Raw genomic sequence first — 18596 nt, forward strand, 5'->3', positions numbered from 1 at the left:
TGCCTGAAATCCAGAGTCCACCTTATCCTCCCTCCTCCAAGGAGCTGTGGAATGTACGAATTCACTTGGGGGGTGGTTAATGCCCTAGTAGGGGTCCGACGTGCTAATCCTTTGGGCAGGGGGAAAAAAGGCTAATCCTCCGGGCCGGTCGGGGCTGGTCCCCGGAATGTGCCCCCACCCGGATTATGGCACCAATGCTCTGGACAGAAGTTGCTTTGTGTTCTGGGACAGCGGGGGAGGGGGCGGAGGGGCGTGAATGAAGAGAGGAGGGGATGACAGAGGAGCACGGGAGGGCACAGCCTGGAGGTGGGAGTGGGCACCTGCAGGTGCTCAGGGCAGGCTCTCCCCACACCCTTTCCAGACTGTCCCCCTGCTCCCACGGGATTGCCCTGGCGGAGGGCCTGATGGGGAGGGTGAAGAGAGTGGTCAGCTGAGTCGGAGTGCTTGCCAGGAATGTGTCACCCAGGCTCCCACCCTGGGCTGAACCCCACATTTGTATGGTTTGAGCCTACTCTGACCTGTCTCACCCCTAAGTTGGGCAACTCGACTCACCAACACCACACCAAGGGACCTTTGGTGTTTTTGCCTTTAGAAAGCCTTGGGTACCCCCTTGGGGTGCCCCCACTAGGAATTGGTGCCCCGATTTGCACCAGTTGGGTTCTAGCCCTACGGCTCCCCTTCTGTCCCCCACCCCTAGCACACCCAGTGTCCTTCCCAGCCTTCCCTACAGTCACGGTCAGGAGGGCCAGGAGGTGGCAGCCCTGCCACTCAGATTTTCCTGTCCCCAGACTAGGGAGGGGAGGGATCCGGCCTGCCCCTCGGGCAGATCCTCAGGGCTCCTGTGCCCACCCCCTCACAGCCTGTCACATGCCCCTCCCCCACTATAAAGCTTGGCCTGGCCTGTGCCCACCTTCTGTCCCTTCCTCCCTCCCACTGAGTGAGTAGAGTTGGTCTCCTGCCCTTCACCCAGGGGGCCTGATTCTCTACTGCCTGCCCCTGCACCACTGGAGGAGGGGAGTCTCCCTGCCTGGCCTGCACTGGGGAGGGGGTCCCCTTCCCTGCCGAGACCCCTGGCTTGGCTTGCCGTCTTGGGCTCTCCCCAAGTTCTCTCATTCCCCTCCTTCCCTGCTCGCTTCATGGGGTGTCTCACTCTCTCCACCACACCCCTCCCAGCTCAGGCCCACCTCAGGCAGGGTTCCCATTGGGTCTGGGCCCTTCACTCCCCTTCTCTCTCTCCTCTTTATCACGCCCTCCCCGTCTCTGTTGCTTTCTCTCCAGGACTGGGCCTTGACTCCTTTCTCCCACATTTTTTTTGCGGCCTCTCCCACCTTCTCTCTCCTCCTCCTTCTTCTGCTCAGTCTCTTGGCCCTTTTTGGCCCCTTCTCTTCAGTTTTCTTCTCTCTCTTTGTTCTTGTCTCTTCTTCCCATAAGTAACTCTCCTCTTTGCTCTTGCCACCTCTAAGGGCCACTCAACGCCCCTCACAGCCTGTTTAGCGCAGAGACCCGCGTGGCTGGTGTGGCAGGCGGGCTCCCTCCCTCCCCTGGCTGGGCGCCCTGCCAGCCTGCCCCTCTCAGATGGTGACCGGGCCTCTCCCCTACCCAGGTTATGCCTCCGCCTCGTTGCCCTGAAAGCCGCAGCGACAGCGAAAAGGGCTAAGATTTGGCCATGAGCAGCGCCCCCCGGTGCCCCGCCTCGGGCGCAGATTCTTTCCGAACGGTGAGTGTTGCCCACCAGGTCAGCCGGCCCTGACCTTAGCTTCTGTGCCATCCTGCCAAGGGTCCTCGCCAGCCAGGGCTGCGTATGGGGGGACGTGGGGGGGTGGTGTAGATTGGGAGGGGCGTTGCCATCTGGGCCCGGACCTTGCAGGAAGGTGGGGGAGGGGCGGGCAGTGCGGTGGGTGGGAGCTGGGGGAGGGGGCTGGGGTTCAGGCGTCTTTTATTCCTGGGGAGGGAGCTGATGCTGTTTACTGAAGACCCAAATAGGTTAGCCTCAGCAGAGAGGAACTCTGAGGACCCTGGGTCTCTAACCTAATTATCCCTCTCTGACCTGGCCTTAGAATCCGAGGTCAAGTGCACACTGGGCTGGCCCAGCCGGCCCCACCCCTTGGCCCCACGTGCCACCCAGGCCCGCCCCTCCCTGCCCCCATGTGGCTATAGCCCACAAGGCCCCCTCCCGAGTTTCCTAAGGAGTCTAATGATTAACCCCAGTGCCACAATCAGCTTCGTTATTGGTCTCTTTGGCCCTTGGGGCACGTGACTCGGAAGGGGCACGGCCGGTCCCCTCCCCCTCCTTCCCCAGTTCTGCCCTGCCAGCCATGGACTTCCTCCTGCGGCCTCAGGTGCGAGGGGTCTTTGACCCCCCTCCCCTGTGACCCTCTCCCTTGTCCCAGCTAGTTCCCTGCCCCTCCCCCCTTCCTCCCCAACCTGGGCTGCTTCTGGTGGGAGCCAGGCTGAGCTGAGTGCATGGGGTGCCCCGAGACAGGCTGGGCAGGGGCCCTCCCCGCAGAGAGGAGAAGCCAGCCCCCTGGCTCCCTCCTCTTATGTCCAGTGTCCCTGCCTGCTCCTGCTGCTCCTGTCCCCACCTTGCCCTCAAGACCTGCCTGCCTCCTCCCAGCTCTAGCCCTCCTCCCCTGGCTCTTCCTTGCTGTAGCTGCTGGTACCGCCACGGAGGGGGCTGCATACCCCGCCCTTGGAGGTCCTGATGCCCTTCAGGTCCAGAAGCTCTTGAGCAAATATTTGGTGGCGCCTTGAGCTGACACCGTGGGGTGGGGGGGTGGACCAAGGCTGCCGGGCAAGGCAGCACTGCCGCCGCTTAGCTAGGCTGGGCTCTCACAAGCGCTGCAGTCAGTCCGAGCTGCTGCTGCTGCTGCTGCTGGGCTCTCCCTGGCTCCCGCAGGATGACTCAGGTGGGGGCTGTGGGGGTGGGGAGAGGGGCGGGGCCAGGGAGCAGCTGAGGGGGCCAGGGCCAAATGGGGGCTCTGCTGTGGCTGTCTAGGTGAAGCACAGACTTCCCTGTCCTGGCAGGGCTGGGTGTGTTTGACTTAGAGCCACACCAGGTCAGTTAGCTGGGGCGCCTCCAGAAGTTACTTTTTGGGCTCAGCAGCTGTCCTCCAGCCAACAGGAGTTTCCTCACTGTCTGCCATGTGAACTGCTCGGTTCACACACGCCCCCTCCGGGCTGCAGAGGTGCTGGACACACAGGATTTCTGCTGCCACTTGCAGGCTGGGCCCTTTCACCTGCTCTGGGACTGCACAGCCAGGGTCCAGATGCAGCTTGGAACCCAGGACACAGGCTTTTGGGGAAGAGATTGGATCCCTGATGTTGGAGGGGGCAGCTCCTAGGTGTCACTGGGTCCCTGGCATTGGAGGGGCAGCTGCTGGTGGTCACTGGGTCCTTGGCATTGGAGGGACAGCTGCTGGGGGTCACTGGGTCCCTGGCATTGGAGGGGCAGCTGCTGGGGGTCACTGGGTCTCTGGCACTGGGCAGGCTGGGTTTTGGGGTCTGATTCCAGTGAGCCCCTGTGGGTTTCTCTACCCCTTCTTCCTCACAGCCAGAGCCAGAGAGCTTGGGCCCTGGGACGCCTGGGTTCCCCGAGCAGGAGGAAGATGAACTTCACCGCACCCTGGGCGTGGAGCGGTTTGAGGAAATTCTACAGGAGGCCGGGTCTCGCGGTGGGGAGGAGCCAGGCCGCAGCTATGGGGAGGAAGACTTTGAGTGTGAGGGGGCAAGCAGGGGAGGGACAGGCAGGGGCTCAGGCTTGACTGCCCAGAGAGAAAGGGGCCAGGGCCCTAGTGGGAGGAGCCAGGGTTGGGGGCTGGGATGGTGGGTGGAGGGGCGCTATGCCTGCTGGCAGCCAAGTCCTCCTCCTCCCCACAGACCACCGCCAGTCCTCCCACCACATCCATCACCCTCTGTCCACCCACCTGCCTCCGGACACCCGCCGCCGCAAGACGCCCCAAGGCCCAGGACGGAAGCCTCGAAGGCGCCCTGGAACCTCCCCCACTGGGGAGACCCCCACCATTGAGGAAGGGGAGGAAGATGAGGATGAGGCCAGTGAGGCCGAGGGGGCTCGGGCCCTCTCGCAGCCATCCCCGGCTTCCACTCCCTCTTTGGTGCAGGTGAGTGGTGTGGGCTCCCAGGAGAGGTCTGCAGGGCCCTGGCCCGCCTCTCTTGCCCACTCGGGTCCCTGTTGCAGTTCTTTCTCCAAGAGGATGAAGGCGCTGATCGGAAGGCAGAGAAGACCAGTCCTTCTCCCCCTGCCCCGCTGCCCCAAGAGGCAGCTCCTCGGGCCACCAAAGGGGCCCAGACTGGGTAAGTGCACCTCAGTCAACAAGCATCCCCAAGTGCATGCATCCCCTGCTGGGGCAGTGTGGTGATGCAGGGAAAAGTGTGAGCCCTGGAATCTCCAGGCGGGGGCCAGAGCCCAGGCCTGTCCTCACCAGCTGTCTGGGCAAGTGACTTAAGCTTCCTGAGCCCCACGCTCCTCATCTGGAAGCCAGGCACAATAGAACCTTCTCACTGGGTGGTTGTAGGGATTAAGGGTGGTGTGAGTTGAGGTTTTTAAGTATGGTTTAGCCTGGCATGGAGCAGATGCGCCATCTGAGCTGCACCCCACCCCCTGCCCGTCCCCTTGCCTGTGGAGTCAGGGAAGCTGGCTGGGCTGGTGACTCCCCAGCACCCTCTGGGACCCCCAAGGTTTGAGAGGAATAGGAGACACCCCCCTCATTCTTGGGGAGCTGCCAGTCCACCCTGGTTGGAAACCAAATGTTGTCGCATGAAATGGCACTGGAACGCTCTCACTGCATGCTGCGGCCTGGTCTGGGCAGAACATCGGTACCAGCAGGTGTTTGGGGGCACTAGCCAGAGACAGCTTCCTGGAAGAAATGACTTTGAATTAAGTCTCAAGGTCTCTACTATCGCAGACCTGTTGTTTTCTGGGTGCCAGGCAGCGTGAAGGGCCGTGGGAAGTAAAGGACACGCTGCCCTCTCTGGGAGTGCCAGGCCCACCCGGGCAGGCGTGCAGATGGGGCCGGTCTGGGAGAAAGCCTTGCAGGGGGAGGGTGTGAGCAGAGGGCACTGAGGGGGTGGAGGCCAGGGAAGGTCATGCGAGGGGCATGGGCCTGGAGCTCTAGGGAGCCCCTGATGTTGGGGGAGAGGGGCGGGGTGGGCGGGGGCCGGGCCACAGTGTCAGCAGAGAAGGGAGAGGAGCAGGGGCTGGAGTCCGTGGAGGCCGACGCGGAAACCTCCTCCTGAGCACAGGGAAGCTGTCTGCAGTCATGGAGTCATGAAGGCCCTTTGCTGAGTACCTTATTCCTCCTGATTAAAAGTGACCCCTGTGACACGCTGAGTCCTGTGGGTAGGGTGTGCCTGCGAGGCTGATGGGAGGCGGCGTCCTGAGCTCCTGTCATGCACCAGGCCTTGCACGTGGCTTTTCCGAAATCTCACCTGTCCCCGCACCTCGGGAGGCGGGTCTCAGCCCCAGCTTCCGGCGAGGAGCTGACGTTCAGAGGGGCCTTGGGTGACCGTTTGGGGCTACACAGCAGGAAAGGGGAGAGCCAGGATTTGAACGCTGGCAGTCTGCTTCCAGAATCTTCCTCCTCCCACACCTGAACCTCCTAAGGGTGGCAGCTGGGAGGGCCTGGGTCCCCTGCGTGAGTCTTGGAGGCAGAGGCCCCCTGCCTCGGGCTCACAGCTGCGCTGTCCATCCAGACCCCTGGTGGAGGAGGTGGTCGTCGTGGCCAGCGGCACAGCAGGTGGTGACGATGGCGGTGCCGCAGGACGCCCCCTGACCAAAGGCCAGCCTGGGCATCGCAGCTACAACCTTCAGGAGAGGAGGCGCATTGGGAGCATGACCGGGGCTGAGCAGGCACTGCTGCCCCGTGTCCCCACAGACGAGAGCGAGGCCCAGACGCTGGCCACGGCCGACCTAGACCTCATGAAGAGTGAGTGCTGGGGCCGGGGCCAAGGCCGAGCCTGGTGCTGGTGGGAAAGGAGGGAGAGGAAGGGGAAGCCCGACTTTGGCCCTCTACACCCGTAGGTCACCGGTTTGAGGATGTTCCTGGGGTGCGGCGGCACTTGGTGCGGAAGAATGCCAAAGGGTCTGCACAGAGTGGACGGGATGGGCGGGAGCCTGGCCCCACACCTCGGGCCCGGCCCCGGGCCCCCCACAAGCCCCACGAGGTACCATGCTCTGCTTCATGCTTTTCCTTTAACTCTCTTCCATCTCCCACAGCCCCTCCCCTACCTCTCAGATCAACAATAATCTTAAGCACCAGTGCTGCCACCTAGGGTTGTGCAGGTTGTATACTGCACAAGAGTGCTGTGTACCCATCTTAGAGCTTGTTGATTTGGGCATTGTGATTATGGCTCACATCTGAGACATTGGTTGTGTATCATGACCATTTGTGTCGTGTGTGTGGGTTTGTGTATCATGACTATTTTAGGAAGAGATGCCTTTTTCTGGTTTGAAGAAAGGGACCTTTTTAGCTGCAGGTGGCTGTGTGCAGCACTGAGCTTCATTTTTCAAAACCCAGTGAGCTCTGTACTCATTTGATACAGCAACCCGTGAAGATGACAGCAGGTGGTGTGAGCCATAAACTAGGGTGCTGTGACTTGGCCAAGGTTACTTGGTGATACTGCCCATCTTAGGCTGCAGGGTTCTGGTCCTGGACTGTGACTCAGGGTGGTATTTGTCCTTTTTATTGAGGCGCCATTAGCTGTGCAGTGACTGCACTGTGTTAGCGTCCAGCTCACAGATGGCGGCAGCCACACGCACGCTGCCGAGACAGACCATCTCCCACACGTCAGGAAGTCCTTTCGTGGCCCTGGTCAGGCAGTGTCCTTCAGAGGTGACCATTCTTCTGTCATTTGCAATTAGTTTTGCCAGATTTTGAATACATACAAATGGAATCACAAAACCCCATTGTTTTCACATGCAGTGACGTTTATTTATCAAGCTCATACTGTGAGTCACGTCGCTTGCTAAGTGTTTTACGTGCTTTCTCTTTTAATCCTTTTAAGAGCTCCTTGAGGCGGGTTATTATTTCCATTTTCCAGATGAGGGAAACAGTCTCAGAGTGGCTAGTCACTTGTCCAGGGTCCCCCAGGCTATGAGACCCACGCTGCCACCCACTGTGCTCTCCAGGGTCGCCTGTCCCCTCCTGATGGCATTTATCTCTGGCCGTTGGCGAGGTCCTCGATCGCACTGTACCTTGCAGTGCCTTCTCCTCTCGCCCCAAGGTGTTTGTGGAGCTGAATGAGTTGCTGCTGGACAAAAACCAGGAGCCCCAGTGGCGAGAGACGGCCCGCTGGATCAAATTCGAGGAGGACGTGGAGGAGGAGACAGAGCGCTGGGGGAAGCCGCACGTGGCCTCCCTGTCCTTCCGCAGCCTTCTGGAGCTCCGCCGGACCCTAGCCCATGGTACCTGGCTCCCCTCCCACCCTGCCCATCCTTGCTTGCCCCAGGAACTGTCTGCTGCCGGGCCTGATCTCTGAGGCCCAAATACTCCCTAATCCTCTTGAGCCACACGCGGTATGATATCAGCGGAGCCCAGGAGGGAGCAGCCTCCCTCTCGGCGACGTCACGCAGACCGCGGCTCCTTGCGTGACTGCAGGCAGGGTTGACCCGTCTGTCTGGCATCTGCATTTTCAGTAAGCAGCTTCTCTGATATTCTCAGATAACTGAAGCTGATGTGTTTGGGTGCTAAAACGTTTTTAAGCCATTTTGACGTAAAGCTTGTTGAAATTCCTGGCATGCCTTGTTGCCATCTTAGCGATTCTGGGGGCCTGTTTCCAAGCAGCTGAGGGCCTAGAAACCTGCTGTTACGATTGCTCCCAAACTAAGAGTAGATAGGCTCTGAGCGAGGCTTGAGCGCTTTGGGTACAGCGCAGAGCACAAGAGCTTTAGCGCTAGGCTTCGTGCTCTCTGGCAGCTCAGGGGCCTTTGGTTCTGTTTGTTCTTTAGTTCTGCATTCCTCAGTGTTGACCTTGCCGGGTAAATAACCTGGTAGCCTTTGAAGGGACATTCATTTCTATATGAAATGGTGGCTGGAGGTCTAGAAGCTGCCTGGTGCAGCTATTGGGCTTATGGAAGTGACAGGGAAGTTGAGAAGCCTGGAGTGGCAGGGACACCTTTAGATGGCTTGGGGGCTGTCACGTTAACAAGGCCACAGACCAGCTGTGTCGCGTTCCAGAGGGTAGAACTAGGACCCTAGAGTGATGGTCAGCGGGAGGCAGCCTGGACGTCCCAGTGGAGGCTGGGCGCCCCCTGGAAGGAGTGTCTGGCACTCTCTGATAACTAAGGTTCGGTGCCTCTGTTGAGCCCCTCAGCATTCCTGCCGGGAGATGGGGTGGGGAGAAGTAGGTCAGAGAGGTGATGTGACTTAGGCTAGAGTGACAGAGCCAGGAGTAGAGCCCCGGTCCTCGGTCTGTAGGCTGGCACTCCATCCCCAGAGCACACGCACCTGGCTGTCCCCACCTGTCCCCAGCTCTTCCTCCCATTCTGTGCCCCACTGTTGGTTTTGCCTGGGGGATACTAGGCACCTCCCTGCTGTCTTTGTCCCAGGGGCTGTGCTCTTGGATCTGGACCAGCAGACCCTGCCTGGGGTGGCCCACCAGGTGGTGGAGCAGATGGTCATCTCTGACCAGATCAAGGCCGAGGACAGAGCCAACGTGCTGCGGGCCCTGCTGCTGAAACACAGGTTGGTCCTTTGGGGAAGGGGAGCCCATGGCATCTCGCCCGCCTGCCCCAGCCCCTGTTGTTGACCTTCCTTAATGTCACTGCCCTCTGCCCCACCAGCCACCCGAGTGATGAGAAGGACTTCTCCTTCCCCCGCAACATCTCAGCGGGCTCCCTGGGCTCCCTGCTGGGGCATCACCATGGCCAGGGGGCTGAGAGCGACCCCCACGTCACCGAGCCTCTCATTGGAGGTGTTCCTGAGACCCGGCTGGAGGTCGAGCGAGAGGTGAGGGGCATACAGGCCCTGCCTGGGGCTGGCTGCGGGCTGGGAGGAGCCTGGTGAGTCAGCTCCCTTCTGTGTCCCGCCAGCGCGAGCTGCCTCCTCCGGCACCACCGGCTGGCATCACTCGCTCCAAGTCCAAGCATGAGCTGAAGCTGCTGGAGAAGATCCCGGAGAATGCCGAGGCCACTGTGGTCCTCGTGGGTACGTGGGGCGAGTCCTAGGTGGCGGGCTGGGTGTCTGGCCTTAGGCAAGGCCGTGTGAAACCTTCTGGGCCCTGCCTTGGTGCCACCCTGGGCTGGGGCTGGAAGGCCGTTGGCTGCCCTGCTCTTGCCCATGCCGGCCCCCGTCCCTAGGCTGCGTGGAGTTCCTCTCCCGCCCCACCATGGCCTTCGTGCGGCTGCGGGAGGCCGTGGAGCTGGACGCGGTGCTGGAGGTGCCGGTGCCCGTGCGCTTCCTCTTCCTGCTGCTGGGCCCGAGCAGTGCCAACATGGACTACCACGAGATCGGCCGCTCCATCTCCACCCTCATGTCCGATAAGGTCAGCTCCCCTCCTTGCCTGGGCCCTGCTCCCTGGAGCCCATCCTGGGCCAGCCTTGGCCCCTGTGGCTGCCCCACTCCTTCCACTGACCTTGCCCAGCCCCGTCTCCAGGCCCTCAGGCCCCCTTGGTCCCTCCCCGATCCCGGTCCTGCTTTGGCAGCAATTCCACGAGGCAGCCTACCTGGCCGACGAGCGGGACGACTTGCTGACTGCCATCAACGCCTTCCTGGACTGCAGCGTGGTGCTGCCGCCCTCCGAGGTGCAGGGCGAGGAGCTGCTGCGCTCAGTCGCTCACTTCCAGCGCCAGATGCTCAAAAAGCGGGAGGAGCAGGGCCGGCTGTTGCCCGCAGGAGCCGGGCTGGAGCCCAAGTCCTCCCAAGATAAGGGTACGGGCCAGCACAGGCCCAGCCGCCTGGGGCTACCTGGAGGAGGGCGGTGGGCAGGAGCGGTGGGGGCGCCCTGACGGAGGCCTGGGTTGCAGCGCTCCTGCAGATGGTAGAGGTGGTAGGTGTGGCAGAAGACGATCCCCTTCGGCGGACGGGCCGGCCCTTCGGGGGGCTGATCCGTGACGTGCGGCGCCGCTACCCCCACTACCTGAGCGACTTCCGAGACGCGCTCGACCCACAGTGCCTGGCTGCAGTCATCTTCATCTACTTTGCCGCTCTGTCTCCTGCCATCACCTTCGGGGGGCTGCTGGGTGAGGAAAGGCTTCAGGCGGGGGTGGGAGGCGGCCCAGGGCCACTGGCCACCAGCTCCTGAGCTGGTTCCTGTGCCCCCAGGAGAGAAGACGCAGGACCTGATAGGGGTGTCGGAACTGATCATGTCCACGGCGCTCCAGGGCGTGGTCTTCTGTTTGCTGGGTGCCCAGCCGCTGCTGGTGATCGGCTTCTCGGGACCCCTGCTGGTCTTTGAGGAGGCCTTCTTCTCGGTGAGGGCTCCCTTCCCAGCTCCAGCTGCCTTCTCTGCGCTGGACACCTGTCCCCAGGGTCCCGCACCCTGAGCTCTGGACCTGACTGCTGCCCCGTCCCAGTTCTGTAGCAGCAACCACCTGGAGTACCTGGTGGGCCGCGTGTGGATCGGCTTCTGGCTGGTGCTGCTGGCCCTGCTCATGGTGGCCCTGGAGGGGAGCTTCCTGGTCCGCTTCGTCTCCCGCTTCACCCAGGAGATCTTTGCCTTCCTCATCTCACTCATCTTCATCTATGAGACCTTCTACAAGCTGGTGAAGGTGGGCAGGCCTACCAAGAGCTGAGCTGGGAGGGCTGAGGCTTCAGGCCCAGAGGGAGCTGGGGGCATGCCGGCCCGTCCCTTCATCCTTCCTTCCGAGTGTGGGGCCAGGCTCGTCCAGGTGTCCCCTGGGCTTGCGTCCACAGCGCCCAAGAGCCAGGGCTTGTTCTTCCTCCCACCCCTGCCCTAGTCTCCCTGTGGCCAGCACACACCAGGGCTTCAGATCAGTCTTTTAAAAACTCACATTTTGGTTTTTTTCTTTGTTAAATATTTTTTTCTAGTTTGGTTTTAGAGCTCATGTGTTTTTAATAACAAATGTAACACATACTTTTGTTACAATATCAGGTGATTCAGGAGTATAGAACGGGAAAGGCCCCAGAGGTGACAAACACAGTCACACTCTGGGAATCATATGTGTGCGACAGGTTCAAGATGGGCCACCCCTGGTCCTCTTTGCTCACGTCCTCCTCCTTCATGCCCCTAACTACCTTTCGGGCCTGGCTGATGTCACACTCCCCACCTGCCTGCCATAGACCAGCCCCTTCCGCCCTCTTAATCCCACAATGTGCTTACAACTGGTTCTCTGCATCATTGTCTTTTTTTTTTTTTTTTTTTTTTGAGACAGTCTCACTCTGTTGCCCGGGCTAGAGTGCTGTGGTGTCAGTCTAGCTCACAGCAACCTCAAACTCCTGGGCTCAAGCGATCCTCCTGCCTCAGCCTCCCGAGTAGCTGGGCCTACAGGCATGCGCCATAATGCCCAGCTAATTTTTTCTATATATTTTTAGTTGGCCAATTAATTTCTTCCTATTTTTAGTAGAGACAGGGTTTCACTCTTGCTCAGGCTGGTTTTGAACTCCTGACCTTGAGCGATCCTGGCCTCCCAGAGTGCTAGGATTACAGGCATGAAGATAAGCTCCTTGAAGGCAGGCGGGCCTGTCCCCTGGCCTGCCCCACCCCGCCTTACTCACTGTACAGCCAAGCCCTGGAGGTCTGTGGTCCAGCTGGTGAGAATCTTGCGTGACCCCTTTCTCTCCAGATCTTCCAGGAGCACCCCCTGCACGGCTGCTCAGTTTCCAACAGTTCAGAGGCTGACAGCAGCGAGAACATGACGTGGGCTGGGGCAGAACCTACGCTGGGGCCAGGCAATAGGAGCTCAGCCAGGCAGTCTGGGCAGGGGAGGCCCCAGGGCCAGCCCAACACAGCCCTGCTGTCGCTGGTGCTCATGGCTGGCACCTTCTTCATCGCCTTCTTTCTGCGCAAGTTCAAGAACAGCCGGTTCTTCCCTGGCCGGGTGTGTGATCTTGAAGGCTGGAGGGAGCTGGGGGCAGGAAGGGGGCTGATGAGAGATGAGGGGCTATGGTGGCCTCTGAGCACTGTGCTTGCCCACTCAGATTCGGCGGGTGATTGGGGACTTTGGGGTGCCCATTGCCATCCTCATCATGGTGCTTGTGGATTACAGTATCGAGGACACCTATACCCAGGTAAGGTGGTGCACATGGCAGTGAGGTGCTGCCGCCTGGCACCAGGCTGGCTCCACCACTCAGGGTCTGGATGTTCTCCACCAGTCCCCAGCCCAGCCTGTCTTTGAGCTGGTAGGCACCAAGCCTTTTCCATGGCCTGCCCTCTGTGTTCACCCCACCTGCCCCACATCATCTGGTGTCCCCACACCATCTGCCCTGCAGAAGCTGAGCGTGCCCAGTGGATTCTCAGTGACAGCCCCAGAAAAGCGGGGCTGGGTCATCAACCCGCTGGGGGAGAAGAGCCCCTTCCCTGTGTGGATGATGGTTGCCAGCCTGCTGCCAGCCATCCTCGTCTTCATCCTCATCTTCATGGAGACGCAGATCACCACGTGAGTGGTCCTAGCTGAGGGGCCAGCCTGGGGAACTCCACGTGGGAAGCAGAGCCGCACTGGGTCAGAGAACCGGGTTGCTGCTGGTTTACTTTGTAGGCAGCAGAAAATCCACCTGATGTTTGCTGTGGTGGGAACAGAGGGCAGGCTGGCCAGGCTGGCCTGGCAGTGCTTGGTAGGAGCTGTGCTGGAGGACAGAGCTGGGGGTGCAGGTTCAGCTCCATGATGGAATTCTAGTCCTTACGGAATGCACAGGACCACCAGGTTCCACGAGCAGACCAGGGACTGGCAGGGCGTTTGGGAAAGATGTGGTGGGCCGAGCCATGTGGCCCTGGACTTAGGGAGCGCCCCCTGCCCCTCCCTCCGCCCTCAGGCTGATCATCTCCAAGAAGGAGCGCATGCTGCAGAAGGGCTCCGGCTTCCACCTGGACCTGCTGCTCATCGTGGCCATGGGTGGCATCTGTGCCCTCTTTGGCCTGCCCTGGTTGGCTGCTGCCACCGTCCGCTCTGTCACTCATGCCAACGCACTCACCGTAATGAGCAAAGCTGTGGCGCCTGGGGACAAGCCTAAGATTCAGGAGGTCAAGGAGCAGAGGGTGACGGGGCTGCTGGTTGCCCTGCTTGTGGGTATGTGGCCTCTCCCTACCCTGCCCAGTAGGTTCCCTGGGGTCTGGGAACCCTGGGACCAACTGTTTCTCATGCCCCCCAGGCCTCTCCATGGTTATCGGGGATCTGCTTCGGCAGATCCCCCTGGCTGTGCTCTTCGGAATTTTCCTGTACATGGGAGTTACCTCCCTTAATGGGATCCAGTTCTATGAGCGGCTGCACCTGCTGCTCATGCCGCCCAAACACCACCCGGATGTCACGTATGTCAAGAAGGTGAGCTCTGGCTTGGAAAGGGTCCCAGGGCCTCTGCCCAGCGCTCGTTTACTTGGGTCACCCTCCATCTCCCCCTCTCCATCTACCCACTTCAGTCAGCCCCCCACCTCCACTCTGTACAGAATAGGCTCTGCAAGTGCCTGAGAAGGTGCCTCCATCCCACCTCCAAGGAGAGGGTGGAGTCCCCAGCCTCTGGACGTGGCCGGTAGGGGGAGAAGCCTGGCTCACCTGTCTCTGCCCCCCAGGTCCGGACCCTCCGTATGCACCTGTTCACGGCCCTGCAGCTGCTTTGCCTGGCCCTGCTCTGGGCCGTCATGTCCACAGCTGCCTCCCTGGCCTTTCCCTTCATCCTCATCCTCACGGTGCCACTCCGCATGGTGGTGCTCACCCGCATCTTCACCGAGCGAGAGATGAAATGTGTAAGGACTCCACCCTGCCCCCCTCAGACACTCCTGGCCCCTCCTGTCCTTCCCTTCCTGATGCATCTTCCTCTCACAGCTGGATGCTAACGAGGCAGAGCCCGTGTTTGATGAGCGGGAAGGTGTGGATGAGTACAATGAGATGCCCATGCCTGTGTAGCTGCCACCCGGAGGGACAGCCAAGGGACTGATGGACCGAGGGAACAGGCTGTGGGATGGGTCTCCCCATCTCTCTCCCGTCCTTCCTTGTTTTTATTTAAGTGAATAATTTAAAGTCACCTCTCCCCCCCCCACCCTGGCAGTAAAGTGCTTCAGCCCCTACCTACCCCTGGCCTTTTGTCTCTGTGGGGGGGCACTGATGGAGAAGAGGTAGGGGACCCGGCCCTGCCCCTGTCCCAGAAACAAGACTTGCAACAGGGAAGGAAAGGGACTTTAATGAAAAACCAAAACATAGGGAGCCAAAGTGCAAATTGTCACCCCCCATGGGGGGGGCATCCTAAACCCCAGCTGCAACCCCTCATCCTCCTTCAGGCCCCCAGCGGAGGCCCAAGGCCTGGAGCTTCTGCCTCAGGTAGCTCTTGAGCTGGGGCAGGCCTCTCTGGGACTCCAGTTCCTCGAAGGGCAGCTGTGGGGAGAGGCAGCAGGTTACCTGCGGCTGAGAGTGAGGGTGCCGGCGGGGCAGGGCAGGGAAACTCACCGGCAGGAGCTGGTAGCCCATTAGGCCCAGGTGCCGCTCCCTCAGGGCCCGTGAGCCCAGCAGCACCCTGCCATCACGGCAGAAATGCCAGCGTTCTCGCAGCATCAGCACCACCCTGGAGGGGGAAGAACATGGTTCACGGGTGCTGTCATCAAAGGTGGCCAAGGCTTTGTGCCCTGCCTCCCTTACCTTTGGGCGGGGTCGTGGGCAGTGGTGTTAGAGGCTGCCCGGCTCTGCGGGCAGGACCTTGGTGGGTATGGCAGGAAAGGGTCCTGGGTCCTCACAGGAAGCACAGCACCAGAACTGCTGACACACAGCAGGAAGTCTGGGGGGAGAAGGGCCAGTGGCCTCAGCCAGGGGTCCGTCTCCCCAGCCTGCCACCCGCCCAGAGCTCACCTGTACAGTAGCCTGGAGGCACAGTCAGGTCCTGGCGGTATTTCTCCTCTCCCAGCAGCTGGCGCAGCCCCTCAGCTACTATGTCCTTGTGACTGAGGGAAAAGGACACTGATAGCAGGAAGGGCCTGGAGTCTCATCCTAGGGTGTCCCTGTCCAGCATCACTACCCTGGGCAAACCCCTCTGCTGCCTCGGGGCCCACTATTCATTGACTTAAAAGTCAGCTTGGGCAGCTCACGGGACCCTTTTGGCTTTCTACTGTCTTCTTCTGGGCTAGTCCCCTCCCCTTACCCCAGGCTACCCATCCACCTGTACTTGCAGCGGGCACGGTCGGTGATGAGTGGCTGGGGAAAGATGGGCACTTGCTGCCTTCGAGGAAGGCGGGGACCCCGGTATCCTGGGAGCTCCAGCTCCACAGCCGTATCAAGCAGAGAGAGGTAGCGACGCACAATCAGAGCGTGAGGGGTGCCTGCAGAGATGGGGGCACTGGGGTGCACTGGGCTGCAGACCTCCCCATTCTCCCCTGCCTGCCAGCCCTTGGGGCCCCAGCCAGCCACCATGTTGCATACCACTGACGTGGTTGATGAAACCCGGGGAAAAGACAAAGTGCAGGGCTCTGAAGGGCAGGCACCGAAGCTGGCACAGTGACATCAAGATGTTGACTGTGGCCAGGGGTGCCATCCCTGCCTCCCGAGCCAGGATCCTCTCAAGGCAAGGCATAAACTGCTGTTCCAAAGGCAGGTAGTTCAGCCGCCCAAAGGGCAGAACCAACTTCTGTACCACCTGTGGAGGAAGAGCAGTTCATTACCCAGCAAGAAATATTTCTCCAGTATCTTTTGCAGGCTGAGCCCTGGGGAGGCTTGGCCTTCACGTTTGTAACATTGCTGTAAAGCAGAACAGTTCCTCTACCCTCAACATACACACCACAAGTTCAACAGCATAAGCAGTAGTAAGCTGCAGACTAGTCACCAAACAAGCAGGGAGGACATCTCTGTGAGGTCTGGCCCTGAAGGCTTTGAGGAGTGGGATTGATGAAGCTAGGATGGTGCTAAGAGTGCTTGAGGAAACTGCAGAGCTCCAGGCACACATGCTAGTTATGGGTGTAGAGCAAGCCAGAGAGTGAGCAAAGATGGGGGTCCCAGGGGACAGAGCAAGCAGTCTGCTGGTGTGTTTGCTGCAGGAAGAGACCAACCAAGCTGGACAGGGGGCTGGGCTTGAAGATGTTGCTGAGGATAACTCAGGAGCATGGGAAGGTGAGAGGCAAGCCCACCTTGCTGTTGAGCTGGGCTTCCTGGACCACCAGGAAGTGGGCAATGGCTTCCAGAAGCTGGGGCTCCCGCAACCGGTGCCGGGCCAGGTGCTGGGCCAGGAGCACCATCACATGGGGAGTCAGTTCCTCTGGCCTCGCTTCTGTGAAGAACAGCCTATCACACTGGACCCTCAGGCCAGACCCTCCAGTTGGCTAAATTCCACCTCAGCCCATCTTTTTCCTCCTCAGCACCCTCCCAATTTGCCTTTAAACCCCTCCAGCACCTGCCAGGCTGCTGATCAGCTGCTGCCGTGGATACCGCAGGAAACGGGGGCAGCTCAGAGCAGCTTCTAACCCTTGCCCACCACGGAGGACAGGTTGCAAAGGGGGAGGTGGCTTCGGAGGGAGGCGGAACCGTCGCTCCTGCTCCAGGGCACACACCAGGGGCCCATCTGATGGAAAGCCTGAGAGGGAGAGGTCAAAGGCAGTCCTAGTAACAGCAGTGCTGCTCTGTTCTAAGCATGGGGTTAGTGAATGCTCCACCTTTCTCCTCTCCATTTCCTGAGTGGGAATGTGTGCTAGAGTTTAAGCACAAGCACTGAAGAAATGTAAAATATTGTGTGAATGTGAGGTATCATAGCAGTCTGTGGGGAAGATCTTATTTACACAAAGATGGCAAACAGTCAGTCTCTCATCTCATACCAACTGACAAATTGTAGTGGCTCCCAAGAGCACTCTATTATAGAGGGGACCTGGGGTGGCAACTTAGTGAGGCTGGAAAGAATCTTTAACTCACACGACATCTACCATCACAGGAAGGGAAGTGTGCCTGGGTACGTGCAGTTCCTGGGCAAAAACCTGAGAGGTTAAGTCTCTGTGAACTCAGGTCCTCTACTGTTCTCTTTCCCTATTCTTCCATTAGCACCCAGCAACCCCCATGCCCTCCTCAAACCCCTCCTCACCAAGTAAGACTGCAAGGTGCAGACACACGTGGATGGTGTGAATGTCAAAGGAGGGGCAGTTTTGGATGATGAGCTGACTCAAGTCCTGCAGTGTGGCCTGCTCCACAGGAGGGGGCCGTGGCCGAGACCCTAGGAGCTGGCCCAGACGACGAAGTGCCACGGGGTAGTGGTGGGCGCGCACCTTGGTGGGGTTCTGGCCCAGCCATCGCAGCAGCTCCCCAGGGCTCCTCGCCTGTTCCAGAAGCCGCTGCAACCCCTGCACAGGGCCTGCATTGGGGCATCCTCCAAGAGGCCGGTCCCCCCACTTGCTGGGCCCCAAACAGCAGGGCTGTACTGGCGGAATCAGCAGCAGGCCAGACAGCCGCACCGGGGAGGCCTGGGCAGAGAGCAGGACTCGAAGCATGGAGTTGGGTGATGGAGACCCTGAGGGGCGGGCCAGAAAAGGGGGTGAGGTTTTCTCCAAAGAGGAGAAACACCTACTATCTATACCTTACCTCACTCCCCATTTAGAGGGGGTTGGTGTCAGAGCAGCCTTTTGTGACTGCTCTGGTCCTCTCCCCCACCCGCTGCTCTGCCTCCTTCCACTCTTTTGAAATCGTAATCATAATCCTTCAGTGTGCTCAGCACAGCACTATTTACAAAGCAATTCCATATGCATCATCTTCTCTGAAGCTTCTTACACGCCCACGAGAAAAAAGCAGGGCAGGCATTACTTCATTTCACAGGTGGAGAAACCAAGGCCCAGAGCAGCCAAGAGGCCGCTTAAGCTAAGCCCGAGGTCATTAACCGGGTTAGTGGTCGCGCCAGTCTGGAGCCCAAGTGGCCATGCGAAGCACCCTTCGGACCACCTCCCCCTCCCGCAGGAGGCGGTGGCGGCACGGAGGGCAGAACGCTGGCTCCGAGGCCGGACGGTGCTGGGTTCCATGCTGGGCGCTCCCACTTACCAGCGGCGTGACCTTGGACAACGGGCTTCCTCTCCGTCTCTCTGCCTAAGTCTCTTCACCCATGAGATGAGAATGCAGTGCCCACCTCGCAGAGTGCAAGTGGGGCCTGAGTACGCAGCTCTGCAATGGCGCGGAGTCGTCGAGGTCGGGAGCCCCCACACCCACCCCTGTCCGGGGACGTCAGGAGACCGTGGCCACTGCCGCCAACGCCAGCTCCCGCTGCCCTCCCGCTGCCCGCCGCGTAGGCGCCACCCCTACATGACTCCCCGGGCCCCGCGCAGGTCGCTCCCTCAGTCGGTCTCGGGGCCCGGATGCCGGGCTCCCCCCGCGGCCTCCTCATCGGCGGGCCACCGAGTCCGCCATCTTCCCAGCACCCCCCAGAGCGCCGCCAGACGCCAATCCCTGCGCTGCGCTCGGCCAGCGGAGACGTGGCTCCCGGCAGGCCCTGCGAGCCCAGGCGCCGTGAGCCCCGCCCCCGCCT

The 18596-nt window shown here is 60.4% G+C and overlaps 4 protein-coding genes across 7 annotated transcripts in view; 2 read left to right on the forward strand and 2 right to left on the reverse strand.

Moving 5' to 3' along the window:
- Positions 1-18596, reverse strand: part of CDK5 (cyclin dependent kinase 5) — a 36303-nt gene that overhangs the window by 7272 nt on the left and 10435 nt on the right. The window lies entirely within an intron of this gene.
- Positions 1604-14194, forward strand: SLC4A2 (solute carrier family 4 member 2). Its single transcript, XM_012786142.2, has 22 exons — positions 1604-1717; positions 3551-3716; positions 3877-4118; positions 4196-4311; positions 5710-5942; positions 6038-6180; positions 7240-7420; positions 8564-8699; positions 8798-8963; positions 9047-9161; positions 9314-9498; positions 9659-9884; positions 9980-10195; positions 10278-10426; positions 10529-10723; positions 11759-12013; positions 12114-12203; positions 12405-12571; positions 12945-13198; positions 13281-13450; positions 13696-13869; positions 13949-14194. Exons 1-22 carry the CDS (start codon positions 1667-1669, stop codon positions 14027-14029), a joined length of 3711 nt encoding a protein of 1236 aa, XP_012641596.2. The 5' UTR covers positions 1604-1666; the 3' UTR covers positions 14030-14194.
- LOC142872952 (solute carrier family 4 member 2 upstream open reading frame) lies at positions 1607-1657 on the forward strand. The gene has a single exon (XM_076006738.1). It carries the CDS (start codon positions 1607-1609, stop codon positions 1655-1657), a length of 51 nt encoding a protein of 16 aa, XP_075862853.1.
- FASTK (Fas activated serine/threonine kinase) lies at positions 14283-18556 on the reverse strand. 4 transcript variants are annotated; one of them, XM_012786167.2, is made up of 10 exons: positions 18374-18556; positions 17172-17594; positions 16494-16673; positions 16231-16367; positions 15530-15743; positions 15270-15429; positions 14963-15054; positions 14756-14891; positions 14567-14681; positions 14283-14494 (listed from the first exon to the last, which is right to left on the reverse strand). In XM_012786167.2, the coding sequence occupies exons 1-10, from the start codon at positions 18453-18455 to the stop codon at positions 14387-14389; spliced, it is 1647 nt and encodes a 548-aa protein (XP_012641621.2). In that variant the 5' UTR covers positions 18456-18556; the 3' UTR covers positions 14283-14386. The 4 variants fall into 4 exon arrangements, with proteins under 4 accessions (XP_012641621.2, XP_012641620.2, XP_020145244.1 ...); XM_012786166.2 differs by having other exon boundaries at positions 16231-16370; positions 18374-18555; XM_020289655.2 differs by lacking the exon at positions 18374-18556 and adding an exon at positions 18116-18327 and having other exon boundaries at positions 16231-16370.

The sequence above is a fragment of the Microcebus murinus genome, chromosome 9 (genome assembly GCF_040939455.1).
Source record: "Microcebus murinus isolate Inina chromosome 9, M.murinus_Inina_mat1.0, whole genome shotgun sequence".
NCBI classification, from domain to species: Eukaryota; Metazoa; Chordata; class Mammalia; order Primates; family Cheirogaleidae; genus Microcebus; species Microcebus murinus.

Bases quoted from the DNA above. Each gene is read 5' to 3' on its own strand.
- SLC4A2 (XM_012786142.2), top strand. From the start codon at position 1,667: ATGAGCAGCGCCCCCCGGTGCCCCGCCTCGGGCGCAGATTCTTTCCGA. The intron at 9,499-9,658 runs GTCAGCTCCCCT...CTGCTTTGGCAG, and splicing joins CCACCCTCATGTCCGATAAG to CAATTCCACGAGGCAGCCTA. The intron at 12,572-12,944 runs GTGAGTGGTCCT...CTCCGCCCTCAG, and splicing joins ATGGAGACGCAGATCACCAC to GCTGATCATCTCCAAGAAGG.
- FASTK (XM_012786166.2), bottom strand. From the start codon at position 18,455: ATGAGGAGGCCGCGGGGGGAGCCCGGCATCCGGGCCCCGAGACCGACT. The intron at 15,744-16,230 runs GTGGGCTTGCCT...CTTCCTCCACAG, and splicing joins AAGCCCAGCTCAACAGCAAG to GTGGTACAGAAGTTGGTTCT. The intron at 15,430-15,529 runs GTATGCAACATG...CCATCTCTGCAG, and splicing joins TTTCATCAACCACGTCAGTG to GCACCCCTCACGCTCTGATT.